Below are 18,116 nucleotides of genomic sequence, written 5' to 3' on the forward strand. Positions count from 1 at the left end.
CCCACATTAATACGTAAAAAGGAGTAAACCTGAAGCTACAGAAACACTTAGGCAGCTGCCTTGTTGGCTAGAAAGAGATGGAGGAGGAATGAATTAAATCTGATTCTTACCTTGTTTCACCTGTAGCTGCACAGAGAACTGAACCTAAGTGATGGAAGCCATGAGATGATCTAAATAATCTTCATGATGTCAGTCTCTTTAAACTACTCAGCAGTTTTCAAATTCACCCTTGAAGTACTTGAAGCAGCAGCAGCAGAAGCTTAGACCAGCTGCTGGAATGATGAACCACTCTTCAAAATACTGAACAGCTTCTTCCCCTGGGAAGTCCTAACATTTTACTAAATCCAGACCTTCCTCTACTTTCCCACGGGCACTGGTTGACTATACTATTTTATGGATCGCATGCCTTTAGGGTGTTACCAGTTGATACTTACATTCTCATATTTTAGAGTAAAACTACAGACTGTGTTAGGGTCTCTGGTCATCCTTTTCCAGGGCAAGCATCATTTTTGCTACACATAGGTTAGTTATGTCCTGTAATGGAGTAAGTGAACAGTGTTTGTATATCTCTGAAAATGCTGCTACACACCCCACAATTGCTCACTGTCCTTGTTAATACAGGACAAGGAAGCAAGCTCAAGAAAATGAGCAGTGAATGCAGCTTGAATTAATTTATGCTTTAGGAACTGCAAGCTGGATAACACTGTGGAACTGCTCCCTGAGGAGGAGTTCAAATAAGCCAGCCTTTATTTTGAAAATTTAATTCTTCAGAGCAGTCAGACAAGAAAGCCATCTAGAATGAATACTGGTATCTCCCAATGTTTTCCTGCAGAACTACTGTAGAGACAGAGACAGTGAAATGAATAGTTTTTGCAGGTAAAGTAGAAGATAGCAAACAATTTGAAAATATATTGATATGCAGTGAAAGAAAGTAGCATTCCCTCACTCTCCATCATTCAAAGGTATCAAACCAAGTCTACTTTCTGCATAGGAAAGTCAATTTGCAAAGGAACTGGAGTAGTATATTAAGATGAATATTACAAAGAGGTGATCAGCTCTGAATCTACAGTCCAATACATAGATATTGGTTTTTATCAGTAAAGCAGATATTCTCAAAGACAACACAGGTTTTGGAGGAACAAGGCTATCAGAGAGTGGAAATATCTTTGATTCCAGCAGCAGATATTGTTGGGGCAGGGGAGGCAGATTTTCGTTCATTAAATTACTGGGGCAACTGTAACAAATAAATAATTCTAGAATTCATGCATAGGTGCATCTCCTATCAAGTGTTGTTTCTTATACCAGTTTATTTAGATTAACTGCACTCACTGCCTTAGTTTGCTTTCTTTGTGTCCTGCAAAAATCCACATATATCCTGAAACACCATTTTTGGAACCTGGGTGAGATTCTACAAAGTGGGTGCCATCTAAGTACTTGTGTTTATCTGTGCATAATCATATTCCCATCTCTTCTGATAATGTTTCTTCCATGCCATAGTGCTGTGGCTGCTTCAAAACAAAACACCCTTTAAAACAAAATAAACCAAGCAAGATTTTCAAAAATATATCAAGTTATTGAACAAGAATAGACACACTGATTGAAATACACGACAGAAGAATTTACATTTATGTTTCAGTATATCATAAGTAAAGCAAACTATAAGTGAAATAAAAACCTACATGGCTGCTCTTGAATCAAGCTATAATTATCAACAGAATTTATTCTTGTAAAAATAAAGTAAAACACACTTGGTCAATCACATGCTGAAGTGTGGGCATCCTGCCAGCTGGAGTTCTGGAAATGGCATACATACATCTAACCATATTAGCAAAAATAAAGTGGTTGTTTATGATAGATAATGATTTACCTAGTTAAGAACTCTTATTACACTATAGAAAAAAACCCAAAAGAACACAAAACAGAAGCTCCCTTATTCTCTGTAACCATCAGATATCAACATTCATAATTTTTCATTTCATTATTTGTTCCTCTTTCTCCCCTAATTGGTCAGATACATGAGTACTTTCAGAGTATTATTTGTTATGTTGTTCAAGTCTTATGATATCAGTTCTGCAAGATTCCTAGAAAATGAAATGCAATGAATTGCACTGAAAATAAAAAAATAAAATAAAATAAAATAAAATAAAATAAAATAAAATAAAATAAAATAAAATAAAATAAAATAAAATAAAATAAAAATAATCCTGCAATGGAACATCACTGTTGTAACGAGCTACACAATGTCTGCAGGGCCTGGCAGAGCGGTCATGAAAGGAGCACGGCCCTGAGTGTGAGCCGTGGGAGCCCGCGGGCCCGGCGCCTCCGGGAGCGCTGCCCGGAGCCCTGAGGGCGCGGCCGCGGCAGGACTGGGCCTCGGAGGGGCCGCACTCCCGCGGGCCCCCGGGCGGCACTGCCCGGGTCCCGCAGCCCCTGAGCCCGGCGGCGGCGGCCGAGGGGGCTGGAAACCCGCGGCCGAGGGCCCGGCAGCGGGCCGGCACCCCGCCAAAAGGGGTGAGACACCCGGCCCTCCCTGCCGTGGATGGTGCGGCGGAGCGGGCACGTCTAGTCCGCCCAGAAGAACCAGACCACGGCTCCTGGGGAGGAAAGGTACTGTAGGAAAAAGGGATGCCCTACCTTGGGGCGGTCGCAGGAAGGAGGCCACTTGATGGTCACGGTCGAAGACTGGAAGAGTACTCTCACTCAGCAAAAGCTCAGAAGCAAATGATGACCCCAAGCAGTGCCCTCTCTGCCTGGGCCCTGCTCCCCAGCGACAGGAGGGTGAAAAGCCAGCCGCCTGCTCGCCCGTGATCTCCGGGGGCAGGGGCGCGGGAGCGACCGCCCCGACGGGGGCTCCTCCAGGTGCGTCTGAGGGGACCTCCACGGGCTCTTCGAAATGAGAACAGGAGCACAGAACCGAGGCTGCTGTGCCTGCGTGAGGGGCGGAGGGAGGGAGGGAAAACAGCCCCCCGATCCGGCGCCTTCTCTGTGGGGTCCCCGCGGAAGGAGAGGCGCTACCGTCAGTCACTCTACCCCTGCTCCCCGAGCACCCACGATCCCTCCCCGTCCAAAGCTCTGGGCACAGGCACGTTCCCAGACGGTTACTGTTTGCCCGCTTGAATGGGGAAGGATTTCAGGTTGGAAATAGACGGGAAGAGAGAATTCCCATCGTGGAGAGAAAGTGGGGGAGGCTGACGGGGTCCCACGGTATTTTCGGCGACCCGCTGCACAGGCTTGGGCCAGTCTGGAAAGCCGGGTATGAGGGACCCTCTGCAGGAGACAGATCCGCGCAAACGAAAAGAAGGATGCACAGTATAGGGCAGGGAATGAATACCGATGCGGAGATAACCTCACAACTCCTTCCCGAGCTAAACGCCTGGCCCGCGCAAGCACTGCCGAGAGACTCTCTTTCAAAAGACGATGGTATTTTGGATAAAATAGAGTAAAGCCCCTGCAAGTCAAACCGAAGGGCCGGCAGATGCTGCTGCTGCCAGGGGAACCTTAGACCGGAACGAACTGAAGCAGCGCTCCACGTTAAAATTAAAGCTCCCGCCGCTTGCGTCGGCCGCCCGGCCCACGCGTGGGAGAGAGCCTGCGGGCGGCGCTCCCGGGCGGCTCCGGACGACCGGCGCCAAGGAGCTCCGGTCCCCGTGGGCAGCGCCGTGCCGGGGCCAGCTCTAGTCCTCGAGCAGCTGCGGGAAGCCCCTACTCAGGGGCGAGGCCACTCGGCCCGGCCAGAAGGCGACGAGATTCCCAAAACCCAGACGCTTGCTGAGTAGCCTTTGCGGTGCCCACCTCTTCCTGACAGCGCTGGTAACACGGTCTCCCCTAAAAGTCCTGCCCCCGCTCCACACACATATTTCCGTAATTTTTAGGTCAGGTTTTATGTTTGCACCCTTGGTGCAAACAGAGCACACTGGTGGAGCCAAGAGCTGATACCCTGCTCCCATCTAGCCGGGTAAAGTAGAGCTCACCTCAGCCTGCAGTTTCTCCAGGTTGCACTAAAAGCTCGCCCTGAAAAAAAAGAATTAAGAATCAAAGAAAGAAAAAAAGAAGAAACAAACAAACAAAAAGTGTACAGAAACTGGTGCTACTCGAACCAGAGCTGAGGAAAGGTGTTGTGTAATTGGGGCCAGTGCTACTAACCTGACTCCTGTAAAACACATCAGCTAGGCGCGACTGGAGAGCTCCTGGCTACTACACAGCGTCCCGCATCCTAGGAGAGTGTTTCTCTGCTGAGCCTGCTGCAAAGGGTACTGATAAATCCTGCTGGACTCGCAGAGCATCCTACATAGGGCTTCATTACATAAAGGCTCAAATGCAGGGCAAGGGCAACTACCAAAATACCCGCTTTTTCCTGTGGCCGTGGGCAGAGGCATCCTGACCCTCCTTCTGGACTTAAGGGAGGATTTTCTCCACCAGGGCTGCACCACAGCAACCGGGCTGAAGAGAATTTCCAGCAGCGGCTGGCTCTGACTAGGGCTTGCTTATTATACGTCAAGTCGAGAGGCTCTAAGCAGATTAAGAGAAGATCCTGCCTGTGCTCTCACCTCTGGGAGCAACCTCAGGAGGGAGGTAAGCCCGCAGCCGGACAACAGGAGGCGCTGGGGCTTTGCACAACCCCCGGCTCCTCTCCCTCCCGAGCAGAGGGCATCCCAGCCGGGGCGGCCGGCCCGCAGAGAGGCTTTGCCGGCTCCACGTTTGCTCCGCCCGATGAAACGCCTCCATGGTTTGTAGCAGCATCCGATGAGTGTGGTCGGCTTTGTGCCTGCCCTTTTTTCCAGGTACAGAGTGACCCAGCATGGGCTGCCCGGCGTCCCGTCGGGTGTTGCTCCCGCGGGGCTGGGCTCTGGAAAGGAGGCAGCACCGCCCCGAGGTCACCCAGCGGGGGGGTGCCGACAGCGGGGTCTCGGGGGCAGCTACACTCCTGCCGGCATGTTCTCATGAGGCTGTGCTGCCAGGGGGGAACCATACTCCACAGACCTCAAATAATGAAATGGGCAAGCCACCACCGAAGGGTCTCTGTTTTCAGGCATATACACCGCTTCCATTAGGAGAAGAGGGAGGGTGCATACATGAAGACCGCAATTTTAATATTTTTTAGATATTCTACTGGGGTTTGTCCCAACTTCCATGGGTGTAGTTTGACCATTTGAGAAAACAGGGGTTTCATCTACTGCTTTTATATATTTTATTTCCTTCAAGACATATTTTCATATGTTGATCTCCTCTGCTGATTCCAGAGTTTTATTTGTTTCGAGGATTTGACTTAATTCTGTTGCCATATTAAAAAAAAAAAAAAAAAAAAAAAAAAAAAAAAGGATGAGGAGAGAAAGAACAAAGAAAGCGGTAAAGCGGTAACAGAAAATGCATTTAGAGAACAAGTTAAAACGTATTTGTTGTGGCAGAGATATGCTATATCTCGCCATTTGTGTCTCTATATGAAACTTTGAAATCCTGTTTCTGGGGCAGACATTTCCACAGATCACTCGAGAACAAATCACTGTGGAAGCAATTATGGCCATGCTGAATGATAAACACATCAAGCTGAAATTCAGAACCAGGTGTGTATTATAGTTTGTGTGGTATGATGTGCAAGCCTTTTTCAAAATCCCAAGAAGCTTTATTTCCCCTTCAAATTCCCACTGTTGGAAAAGTTTGGGGGGAAGGGTTATTAGCTGCTGGTTGGTGATGTAGATTATTTTTTTTGTTTGTTTTGACTTTTTGGTTTTTGTTTTCTACTATGAGGTGATAAAAGTTCTAGTAGCTAGGTGGGAACGAACTCACAAGGGATAGAGAAACCTAAGTCCGTGGTGTTGACATAGGCTCGAAGAGCCGGACAGGACAGAAAATGTTTGATCCCTCTGCAAAGACTGAGAGATTCCTCCCATAATAATAAAAAGCTTTTTCCAGTGTAAGATTGTTTTATCGGTGTTTTTTGCCTTTTACCAGCCTGTGTAGAATCCTCCTCCCCAGTTCGTTGTGAGAAATCAGGTCAATAAGCAAGAAGTTGGAAATGAGATATACCCCCTACCTATTATTGCTGCTCCTGGGCGTCTGGCATCAGAGAAAGCTTCCAAATGAGCCTTCTGGGCTGAAGGCTTTCCACAGTAAGGATATAAAATGGTTCTAGTGACTCACCTGATGTTTGCCAAGTGGAGGTTAATATCAGTGGATCCGCATTCAGGCCTCTGTCCGTATTTATTGGGAGCCTGTAGTATTATGTCTCAGCACGGTGACTCACATGGTTTCTGAACATAAGGCACCCGAAAAAGCAATATCATTATCACCATCTACATAGGACGGCACCCCGTTTGAAGGGCTAGTTTAGCCCGGAGGAAGAGGAGGGTGGGGTGGGGGGAGGGTTGGGAGGGCTTTGGGGGGCGCGGAGCCGAGCCTCCTGCTCACAGCCCGGAGCGCCTAATCTGATCCCCTGCCCCGAGGGCGATGGGAACGTGGGGCGCCGCGGCAGGGCCTGGAGGTACCTCCGCGCTAACCAGCTGTGAAGTGACGAGCGGGAGAGGGGGGAACCTGTGGACTTCAGGACTCGGGACTTTGAAGTACGTCCCGGCCATCAAGTTAAAGGAGCATCTACCGGCCTTTAGTAAATATTGCCTCTAATCTCAGGGGTTTAAGGCTGGATGGCCTTTTGCGTTCTCTTCAAATAGAGGGGGCTGCCCTTCCTTCATCTACCTCATTTCATCTCCCCCTATCCCTCCTAGCATTTGTCCTGTCCACCTGAAAGGGTGGTCGTGCCTGTCCCTCGTCCCATCCCGTCCCGCCTCCCGCCCCCCTCTGTCCCTCTCTCCCACCTCTGTCTCTCCTTCTTTCCCCACAAGCTTAAACCAATTACGCAGCTTTGCAAATAAAGTGCCGCCCCGGGGGGAGTTGCAGGCGAGGGGGACTGCCTTGTTTGCAGGTGCATCTCCGGCTTTGTAGGTGCGAACGCCTTTGTGCGGCGGACAAATGGGGAGAGGAGGAGGAGGAGGTGGGTACTTCTGCGACGTAAGATCCACATCAGCTCAACTCCACTCACATCCCAGCCGCACTTCCTCACTTTCTCAACTGTCTCGCCCCACACCGCTCCCTGCCTCCTTTTTGGCTGGTTATAGAGCAGAATTCAGCACCCCTCGCCCCTCCTGAGAGCTGGCTTCCTGCTAGGTCGGGTTTTCGGGCTCCTTTCCTACTGCCCGTCGCTCGCTTGCAAGAAGGCTGGATGGTTACACCGGGCAGGTTGGCTCCATAATGTTAGGGACTGTGAAAATGGAAGGGCATGAAACCAGCGACTGGAACAGCTACTACGCCGACACTCAGGAGGTGAGTAAATCCCAGGGTCTGGCTTCTCTGCTGCCCCTGTGCAGGGGAGGGGAGGACCTGGGGGTGGCTAGGGGTCTGGAGGGGGCAGCAATCGGAAGAATCGGTTTGCAGTCCAGATCCTGCCAACGCAAACGTACCTCCCCCTCCCTCCGGCGCCGAAACTGGCTAGGCTTCCCCAAGGAAAACATAGCTTCCAGGAGCCCTGGAGGCGTTTGGGGAAGACACGGGGCGGCTGCGAGCCCGCCAGGAGGGCCGGGGGGCCGGGGACAGCCCTTGATCTCATCTAAGAGGCGTAATCTTCTCTCGCGGCGGGCACAAAAGCACCCCGTAAACTCTTGGCTCGGGGCAGAGCGCTCGCCGCGCCGCCGGCACCCGACTCCTTCCCGGCAGATGGCAGGGGCCGAGGGAGACAGACGCCAGCGCGTCCTGGGCCGGGGCAGCACCTTCCCCGAGCTTCTCGGCGGGACCTCCGGCCTCTCTACTCGCCAGCGCCGGGCCCTCACCTGTTAAAGCCGGGGGAAAGGAAAGGAGGGGGAAGACCAGCCGTTTGTCCGTACTTTGCAGACGGGCTGCCCGCGGCGTGCGCTGCTGCCGCGGGCCGGCTGGCGGCGCTGCCGAGAGCCGGGCCGGGAGGGGGCCCGCACCCGGACCCGCCACCCCCCACCCGGACCCGGTCCGGACCGCGGCAGCCGCTTCCGCCACCCGCGCCCGTTTGACAGGACGTCCATAAGGTGGAGGAGAACCGGCCTAAGCGCCCACAACTGCGGCGGAGGAGAGGGCCGCGGCAGAGCCCGGAGCGTACCCTCGGCGCGCCTCGGCCCTGTGGGGCCTGGGGTCCGCGCCGTGCAGCTGAGGCTCTGCAACGGGGGTCTCGGAGAAGCCAGCGCTCGGCAGCGCGGCCAGCAGCACTGCGGATTCCCGCCCTGGAAGGAGCCGTTTTGAGGAAGTGCGGCAGCGAGGCAGGCACCTGGGTGTGCGCACCCGGGCATTGCATCAGCATACCCGGACACACGGCTCCACAGTCCCCACGCCTCGTCCCGCACCCGAAGCTGGCACACGCGCCCATAAGGCCACGCGGACAGAGGCCGATACGTGTCACCCGGCTGGCATCTCCTTTAATAAAGGAAAGTCGGCTAAGGGCAAACAAGGGTCATCCTAATTACGTGCCGTTTCCAGACTCATTTTTCCTCGCTTATGCGCATTGTCCACAAACATAAAGTTAAGGGAACTTCGCTTTTGCTATTTTTTTAAACTTCAATCTTTCCTCACCTCTTGCCATTTAATTTGAATAACTGCATGAATGCAACATGGGAAACCCAGCCGCGTTCTACCATCTCAAATATTTAATGAGATCCTCTAAATCAAAAGTGCGTTTATAAGTTCGTGAAATTTGTGGAGATCAGAAATTAGTTTTAAATATTTAACCGTTGCTTAAACCTCCTTTTCTTAGCCATATTAGCCGTAGTTCGAGTAAACTGGGAACGTCTTTCTCTCTCCTGTTAAATCAGATGCTGTAATGGATAGCACAAATTCAAGCTCTCCGGCTCTGCCTTTTTTAAGAGTTGTGTTATGTGTTAGGGTGCTTCAATTTTTTCCACGTCGTGCAATTGTAGAAAATCTCAGAGAGGAGAAGTACAGGCTTTTAATGCTTTGGGAAAGTTTTGGTGTTTGATTGGTTAGTTGATTTTTTTTTTTTTTTTAATTTTCATTTAAAGACTATTTTGATAGAAAATGTAGACAGGAGGGAAGCTTTCCACAGATAAAACAGTCCAACAAGACCTGTTTGGTTTGGGTGAGGGTTTTAAAAATTATTTTGCAATAAGACATTATTCCATCTTGTATGTTTCTTAGAAAAGAAATTCAGATTATTGCGGGAAGGGAGACATGCGTGAGATTTTTCTCAGAAAATACAAGCAAACAATGTACACCCACCAATTTCAGTACTCTGATGAGTTTTAGTATTTAACTAGCGAGACAGGACACATAAACAACAAAATATGGGAATGCGCTGGAGAGAACACGTCCTGCCGGGGCAGTCCAAGCCCGCAGCCCGGCTCCGCCAGGGCTTGGAGCGGCTCAGGGAAGACGGTCGGTCCGTGCGCCCCGCTGATCCCGGTGCAGTCCGCGCAAGCTGCGACACGCCGGTAAACCGGGAGTGCGTCCGGAAAGAGCACCCCCGCTCCGTGTTTATTTATAAATGTATATAGATATGAAATAGACCTTTTCATGGGAGCAGCTGCCTTTCCGTGCGGCTTTGGGGAAGCTTTTTCCCTGGTGTCGGGGAAACGGCCGGCGTCCCGCAGCAGGACGTTAGCACGGCTGGCTGGGCCAGGCGAGCGGATCCGGCCCCTACGAGGTCCTGCCACACCTCTCTCCTCTCTAACTCCGTCTCTTTGTCTCGCTGCCCTAGGCCTATTCTTCGGTGCCCGTGAGCAACATGAACTCGGGGCTGGGCTCCATGAACACCATGAACACCTACATGACCATGAACACCATGACGACAAGCGGCAACATGACCTCTAGCTCCTTCAACATGTCCTACGCCAACACGGGGCTGGGGGCTGGGCTGAGTCCCGGCGCCGTGGCCGGCATGCCGGCAGGCTCGGCGGGGCCCGTGAACGGCATGCCGGCCGGCGTAGCCGCCATGGGCACGGCGCTGAGCCCCGGTGGCATCAATGCCATGTCTGCCCAGCCGGCCCCCATGAACGGGCTGAGCCCCTACGGCGGCATGAACCCCTGCATGAGCCCCATGGCCTACACCCAGTCCAACCTCGGCAGGACACGGGACGCTAAGTCCTTCAAGCGGACTTACCCCCACGCGAAGCCGCCCTACTCCTACATCTCCCTCATCACCATGGCCATCCAGCAGGCACCCAGCAAGATGCTGACGCTGAGTGAGATCTACCAGTGGATCATGGACCTTTTCCCCTACTACCGACAGAACCAGCAGCGCTGGCAGAACAGCATTCGCCACTCGCTCTCTTTCAATGACTGTTTTGTCAAGGTGGCCCGGTCCCCCGACAAGCCCGGCAAGGGCTCCTATTGGACCCTGCACCCCGACTCCGGCAATATGTTTGAAAACGGCTGTTACCTCCGCCGGCAAAAGCGCTTCAAGTGCGAGAAGCCGGCGAACAGTAAAGCCACACAGGAGGGCAGGAAAGATCAGGCCGGGGCCTCTAATTCAAGCTCCAACTCCCCCCTGCACAGAGGCCACAACAAACCTGCTCAGCTGGATACGGCCACCTCTCTCTCCAGCTCCAACCCGTCCACCAGCCCTCAGTCTATGGACCACAGTGGATCAAGCACGGAGCTAAAGACCTCGGCCTCGGCCGCCTCCTCCACCATCAGCTCTGTACCCACCTTGGCCTCTGTCCCACACCCCCCTCACTCATTAGCCCACGAACCCCAGCTCCACCTCAAGGGTGATCCCCACTACTCCTTCAACCACCCGTTTTCCATCAACAACCTCATGTCCTCCTCGGAGCAGCAGCACAAGCTGGACTTCAAAGCCTACGAGCAGGCGCTGCAATATTCCTCCTACGGGGCCAGCATCCCCGGCGGGCTGCCCCTCGGCAGCGCCTCCATGGCTGGCCGGAGCAGCATCGAGCCCTCGGCCCTAGAGCCCTCCTACTACCAAGGTGTGTATTCCAGACCCGTGCTAAACACCTCCTAGCTGTGCAACCCCGCCGCCGGGGCCGAGACCCCTCCTCCCCTTCCTGGCTTCTCTCCCGCTTTCCCTGAGACAGACCAAGGTGTTTCCGCACGCTGCGTGCAAAGGACTGTTACTTTTTAAGTGTCTCGCAACGCGTTGTGTGTTGTAATGATCCACCACGACCTCCTGCAAAGCCGGCCGCGTCCCGCTTGTACATACTCCCTCCGGCCCCTGCCGTCCAGCCCCTCTCCCCGGAGACCTCCCCAGCCTATGCAGGGTGTTATTAAAAAGAAGAAAAAAATGTTGAGAGTGTAAACTACTTGTTTGTGCTTTCCGCCCCCTCGTCTCCCTCCCTTATGTGTTCTATAATCTCATGTAAGTTTACAGGTATGTGGCAATACTTTAACAATACGGAGATGAAGAAGCGAGTAGACATTTAAGACTTTTTTTTAATTAAGAAGGCTTTGAAGGACAATACTGCTGTGAAGTAGCAAAACACTAAGAGAATCTCTAAGCAACAAGAGAACTATTTACTTTCTCGGATCATCCTTTTGATACTTGCAAAATAAACCTTCGGCTACTACAACCCACATAAAACCCAGATGCTGCGGGCCGGATCCTGCACTCCCGAGGGGACCAGCTGGAGCTTTGGAGTGCAGGATGCGACCCTTATCTTTTTCCAAGTGTTACCTGTTTTGGGATGTAATATAAAGTTACAAGAGGTCACAACCAGTTGGATTTTTTTTCCCTTCCCATCTGTTACTGAAGATTCTAGTTCATCAGGAACTCTCATCAACATGTGGATGACATACTTATTTAATTTAAGTGTATTCATTGTGTACCAGCTAGAACTGTGTATCTATAACCAGTTTATTTTCCCCCTCCTCTAGGAAACATTGACTACTACACTGATGCGAGGAAAAGAGGACAGCTCTGTCTCTCCCCCCTTTTCAAACTTGTTTAATAATTCTTTTTTGTGGCCGTTTAATTATCGCCATCGTTAGCTTATATCATCCAGTGTTATTGCACTTTCCACAGTTTTACACGGTGTTAGCATAGCCAGACGGGTTTTATTATTATTCCTGTTCGCTGTTTCAATGTTCTTAATTTATTGCATGGTTTATATTGTTTTCTTTCTTTACAGCTGGAAATTGCTTTAAATGACCGTAAAAAATAATTACACGTGAATTTAAGAAATTTTGTTAATTTTATAAATGTGATTGTAATTGAAAAAATATTTTGATTTAAAACGATAACTGAGAATTTAATGCGTGAAGTATGTTTTTGATCATTTGCAGTTAAGGACTTCAAATAAATCAAATGTTATCAATTAAATACTTCTGCTATTTTCTTACAAAATTTCTGGGGCGGGTTACGGAGGATGGAGCCGTGTGCAAGAGAATCAAAACGTAGTGCTTAAGTGTGGATGTGAAGAGGAAAGGTTTGGACGGCCAGGCTTGTGCAGAGGGAAGGCAGGGGACGCTCCCGCAGGGTATGCTTGTGGGGTGCTGCGATGCCACCGGCCTGTGAAGCTGAGTGTGTGGTAATGTCCTTTATTTTTTTTTTTCCCTCCCTAATTCACGGTTCTGTGATATGCTGAGGGATGGCAGGAAAAAGCCTCCCGAGGCGATGTAACCTCCTGGGTGTTTTGCGGCCAGGTCTGCAGGGCCGGCGGCAGCCAGGCTCGGCGTTTCCCCGCCGAACGGGACGACGCCCACGGGGACCATCCCCAGGGCGGCTCCACGCCGCTCCGGGCCGCTGGAAAGGCCCAGATCCCGCTTTGTAGTTCCGGCTCGGAACCATCCGTCGGAACGACACCAACAGCCGCGCTGGAGAGCTCTGGTCCCCAGGAATAGACTTTGTCGGGGGAGGGGAGTTTAAGTGTGAACGGATTTCGCTGTGCCGAGCCCTGTTTGTGCACGGCCGCCGGATGAAAGAACTGTGTAATTCTCGTAATTATCACATAATTGCCCCCTGACGGGTTAGGGACAGCGGCGACAAACTAATTTAAGGTTCGACTTAGAAAAGAAAAGCGAAGCCAGCGTCCTAGAAATCTTATTACATTCCTCCAACACTACTACCCAGCTAAAAACGGGAGGGAAAAAAGAGTCTTGGGAGAGCCCCTCCGCTTTGCAAATGTGGCCGCATCAGCGGTGATCCCGGTCGGAGATGCACGCACGGCTCTCCCGGTGACACGGAGCTGTCTCCCTCGTCGTGCTGTGCGGGTGCTCTTGGTCGGGCGGGCATTTACCGCAGGTCCTCCCCCGGCTGCCGAATGCGAGTCCTGCAGCGGGGGGGAGGGGGTTCTGTCCCCGTCGCCGTGTGCGGCCGGTTACCCCATGGCCCGACTGTGTGGCACCTTCGCTTCTCAATATCCCGAAATGGCAAACATCAACAGACCCCCCGCAGCCAGGGGCAGCTCGGGGCTGCTCGGCACCGGCTCTGGGCAGGCGGATCCTATTTAAAGCCCCGCTTTTTCTGCCAAAAGGAGCTTCGTAAGAATCGAGATAGGATGAAGCCAATTTTCAGCAGGACTTCACTTGTCTCCCACAGACTAGTCTATAGAGAATATGCCATTGCAGAGTGGAGACATTGATTTAATGCCTTGGGCTTATACACGGAAAATATCAATCGACTGACAGCGATAAGGCAGCAAGTTTCACATATCAGCTGAGGAGCACAGACCGTGTGTAATGGAAATATTTGGGGCGTGGGTAATAAAAGGGTTTAAGCGGACCGACGCGGCTCCAAACCTCTCAGAGATAAGGAGCGGAGCCTGTCACGGATGCAGCGTGTGCCCTTTCGCCACTCGCCGTCAAGATTATATTCCTCCCCTTTCTTCTCGTAGGCAAATGGTGTCTGCGGTGGAGAACGAGCCACTGACAAGATAGGGATGCAGCTCATGTTAAAAACGCGGGTCCCCGGCGCAAAGCACGCAGCATTCTGTGATCAGTTTAAGACTTGGAAATCAACAGCGGGGCGAAGACTCCCGTTTTACGTTCCGCTCCTAGCTGCCCTGTTGCTGCTGCTTTAATCCTGTGCTGCTCAGGGAACCCCGAGCCAGAGGGCAAATATAAGCTAAAAATGGGATCCACAAGAAGAGGGTGCCTCCCCCCGCCCCGCAGAGTGTAGAGAGGAGTTTGCGAGCGTCTCCTTCCAGCCGGACCGTCGCTCTGTGCTAGAAGGGAAGGAGTTAGCGGGTGCGGGGTTTTTGCTCCTGTCAGAGATGGTGTCTTAGCCCTGCGTCCGGGACAGAGGCAAAGCTGGAGCCCGCCAGGCTTCAGGTTCCAGGCTCCGACCGACGCCTCAATTTATAGGGGAACTTCGTCTTTTCCTGTTCGGCAAATTACCTCCGGCCGGCCACGTGCGGGGGAGCAAAAACGGCTCATTTAGCGTCATTGAATACAAGCTGGGAGTAAATCGGGGCGGCGGGGGATCTCTGTAAAGATTTACGCGGAGTTTGGGCGGTGAGGAGGCCCCTGGCTCGGGACGAGGGGGAGATGTTGGGTGCGCCGGCGAGGCAGAGGCTCTCGAGGCGACGCGGTGGGGACCCTGCAGCCGGGGGCGAGGGGACGCGGAAGGGTCCCCTGGCGCAGCGGAGCCCTCTGCCGCGGGGTCTGACAGTCCCGTGCCCCCCGGCAAGAGGGCACGATGTCCCTGAGCCCCCCACCCGTGACACCTCCTCGGAGCACCTGCGAGCAGCACCTGCCCTTCGCAGAAGGGAAGAGTCGGTGGAATAAAAGCAACTTCAGCCGCCCAAGTCAAGTGGGAGAAATAAAATCACAAGGGGTGATTTCCTGAGTGCGAATCGACAACACTGACATCTATATTGGCAAACAATCGGAGGATATACATTATTTGGAAGGAATAATTCCAAATGTTCGGGACTACGGAAAGACGAGAAAGAAAAAAAAAATTGCCAGACAGTTTTTCATTTGAATCGTATTCGTGTCAATAAACCATAAGTAAATCGTGAGAGAACGGTGCGAGAAAACACTTCAGCCATTGGCATAGCTTCAAAAATTGTTTTGAAATGGGTTGAGTAGGTATTGAAATTGGTCCCTCAGCATAAACACGAAATAAATTAATTCCCTTGCTATAACGCCAACTAGTCTTTAGAAGAGCAATTGTCTCGGCTTTTTTACAGAAATATTATAGATAAAACACCTGATTACGACAACAATGCACTTCGTATGGTTTCTTTCCTGTTTTGATGAAACGGAATCTAGGCATATATGTGTGAGCATATATGATTAATCACTCTGAAAATAACATTTTAAAACCAGAGACTTAATAAAGAAATAGATTTCGTGTGCATTTTCGTGATAAATTTAATTCATGAAGAAGCAAATTATCCTCATATAAACATGGGGCATAAAGTTCTCTCGAGAGGAATATAGATGCATATATTGTATATATTAACATACATATAATTAGTATGTGTTTGTTTCCAGGGGAGGCAAGTGGAAATATACATAACACACAATGACCAGGCAAAAATCACACCACAATAGGGCACAGAGTGTGACCGGAGTAAACAATTAAGTCCCCGCAAAACTCCCACGCTGCAATATAGTTTGGGAAATATAGGAGAATGGTTAATAGCTAAAATCAAAATGCAATTAGTTTGGTTATTTACATGTCAAGGGTCGTGCAGCAAAATTACTCTTCTTTTTCTTCTTAATGCGAATCCAGCCTTCTGAGCTCCTAGCAAAGGCAGACTAATACTATTTTTTAAATAGCTCGTACATTTTCCGCAATTTGTAGTTTCGAAAGGTCTGTTTCAGCGGGGGAAAATAATTGGGGAAAGAGAAGAGTGGAAAACGGGAGGCGATAAGAAGAAAACCTGCCTTTGTTCCCTCTGGTTATTTTCTAATAATTATTCTGACCATTGTGACAAAGTAGCAGTTAAGGATAGATTAGTGTAAATAGCGTCGCATTTCACTTGCAAACCTTGCAACTTTCTGGCCCAAGCCTTGCCATGGTGTTTGTTTCTCCCCTTCACCTCAAACAGAAACTCATTGAGATTTCAGATCTTTGAACTTTGGACAGATCAAACTGCCAGCGCTCACCTTTGTCTCCAGTCATTAGGATTTAAGGCATATGTAGCCTCATGGCAGAATCCATTTGTCTCTACAAGGGAAAAAAGATGCGATCTCCTTTCTTTCCCCGCACCCTAAAACTCCTGCATTTAGTTGAATTCCTAGAAAGGATCATTTTCGGGAATGGCGCCTCTGCTGCGGTAGCATTGCTCGAATGGGCTTTGCTCAGGCGAGTTACTTTAAGGGAAGTTCGTAGTTGTTTTGATATTATTATTGTACAACTGGTAATCTAATTTTTCCCATTAAATATTCCTACACCTGCTCGTTATTCCAAGGGTGAACTACATGCAGACAGGGTATTATTATTATTATTATTATTATTATTATTATTATTATTATTATTATTATTATTATTCCAGCCAGCAGGCGGAACACGCGCTGAACCGGAGCGTTGCTGTGTTCCCCTCTGCCCTGCGCTCGCCCAGGCTGTGCCCCCCAGTAGGGGAAGCTCTGCAGCGGCGCGGAGGCGACACGAGAGCGGGCGGGACGGGGCCCCGGTGTGCGCGGGGTGCGGATGCCACTGACCTCCCTGCCCGTCCGGGTCTCCCGCCCGGTCTCGGTAGCCCAAGCCTTCCCCAGCGGACGGCGTTGCCCTCTTTTGGTTCAGTCTAGCTCAGGATTTGGGACCCAGCCTGCCTTCACTGAGTCGCTCGAGGGAATAGAGGGGAGCGGGGATCCCCAGGTGGACATGTTTCTGGGGACCGCATTTCTGCTCCCGAAATCGGGCCCGTTCACACACCACTTGGCAGTGAAAGAGTGTCGAGTCCGCCGCCGTCCGGTAGAAAAGCTCATCCAGGAACTGGAGCGGGGGCATCCCCTTCACGGTCGGGTCGCCCCTTGGCCACGAGCAGTCAGGGGGAGGTGCCCTGTGCCCCCGGGGCTGGCACCCGCTTCGGTGAAGGGAGGGCTCCGGGAGCTACCCCATGCCGCTGAGAGAGGGACCCGCGTGATTCCACTCCCCGCCAGGCTATCAGAGCACGGAGGTGCAGGCGTGCTCCCGGGAGCTCTCACTTCACTCCGAGCCTGGCTGGGCACCGGGGTGCAGGGCTGCCTGCCCCGGGAGTGGGATCTGGCCCTCTCCAGCAACCATGTCTACAGCAAATACCGCCTTTGTGCCCGATGCCTCTAAGTGCTCCCTAATCATCTACATTTGCCGTCTACTGCGCAATAGCTGTATTATATATATATTTCCCCCTTGATTCCTTCTATTTCCCGAGCCTGCCCGACGGGTTGCTAACACACATTTCCTCCGCTTATGACCGACAGAAAATGTAAACATGTTGGTAACTAGGAGGTGGGCCTCATTCTGCAAACCGGGATCTCTCCATAGTGACTCTCAGTAATGACCTCTTTAGCATAATAAAGCCCGGGGGGCGGGGAATCTTTGAACTGCGGGGCAGGAGATTGGAATAAGAGCATGTCTGAACTTATTCAAATGTATGCAACAAGTTTTCTAGTTCTAAGGTTATAGGATGTGAACAACGGACGTTTTACCTCTTGTTTTTCCTTGCCTGGTTGCTTTATCTAAGGAAGTACTTCACGGACTTCAGGTATGTCATTAACTGACATGAAATGGAAAGGAAATAACAAGTGACAAAATCAAGTCCCGACCCTACATTTAGTCCGGAAAAAAACAAAACCACTCCCCCCTTCAAACCCCCCGCAAACTAATAATACAGATTCTTGTTTAGGAAGGGGGGGGGGGTGCCCTCCAAACACATGGCAGCAGACCTAACATCACGGCCACCAGGAGCCCTGTCAGAACGAAACGGCGAGCAGAGGTGACCCAGCACATCTCACAGAGGTCCCCCTTTTCTCCCTCAGCAGAGCCCGTGGTCGGTGCACACCGTTTGCCCGTGGACACACGAGCAAACCAAGAGCCAGGGAGAATACCTTCGGGTCTCCCTTAAAAACACTCCCATCAGGGCATGGGTGTCCAGAGGACGGGAAAAAAAAAGGAGCTGCTGGATGGTGCCGAGCAGAGCTCTCCCCACCCCACCCCCCGGGCAATTGTTCCCTTGAGCCCCTATTAATGCGGGACATATGTT

The 18,116-nt window shown here is 51.2% G+C and overlaps 1 protein-coding gene across 2 annotated transcripts; it reads left to right on the forward strand.

Moving 5' to 3' along the window:
* Nucleotides 1–6,925: 6,925 nt before the first annotated feature.
* On the forward strand, nt 6,926–12,391 carry FOXA1 (forkhead box A1). Of its 2 annotated transcripts, none has more exons than XM_053946487.1 (2): nt 6,926–7,314; nt 9,725–12,390. In XM_053946487.1, exons 1-2 carry the CDS (start codon nt 7,243–7,245, stop codon nt 10,985–10,987), a joined length of 1,335 nt encoding a protein of 444 aa, XP_053802462.1. In that variant the 5' UTR covers nt 6,926–7,242; the 3' UTR covers nt 10,988–12,390. The 2 variants fall into 2 exon arrangements, with proteins under 2 accessions (XP_053802462.1, XP_053802461.1); XM_053946486.1 differs by lacking the exon at nt 6,926–7,314 and adding an exon at nt 7,844–9,458 and having other exon boundaries at nt 9,725–12,391.
* Nucleotides 12,392–18,116: the final 5,725 nt, after the last annotated feature.

Source organism: Vidua chalybeata, chromosome 6 (genome assembly GCF_026979565.1).
Source record: "Vidua chalybeata isolate OUT-0048 chromosome 6, bVidCha1 merged haplotype, whole genome shotgun sequence".
Lineage (NCBI taxonomy): Eukaryota > Metazoa > Chordata > Aves > Passeriformes > Viduidae > Vidua > Vidua chalybeata.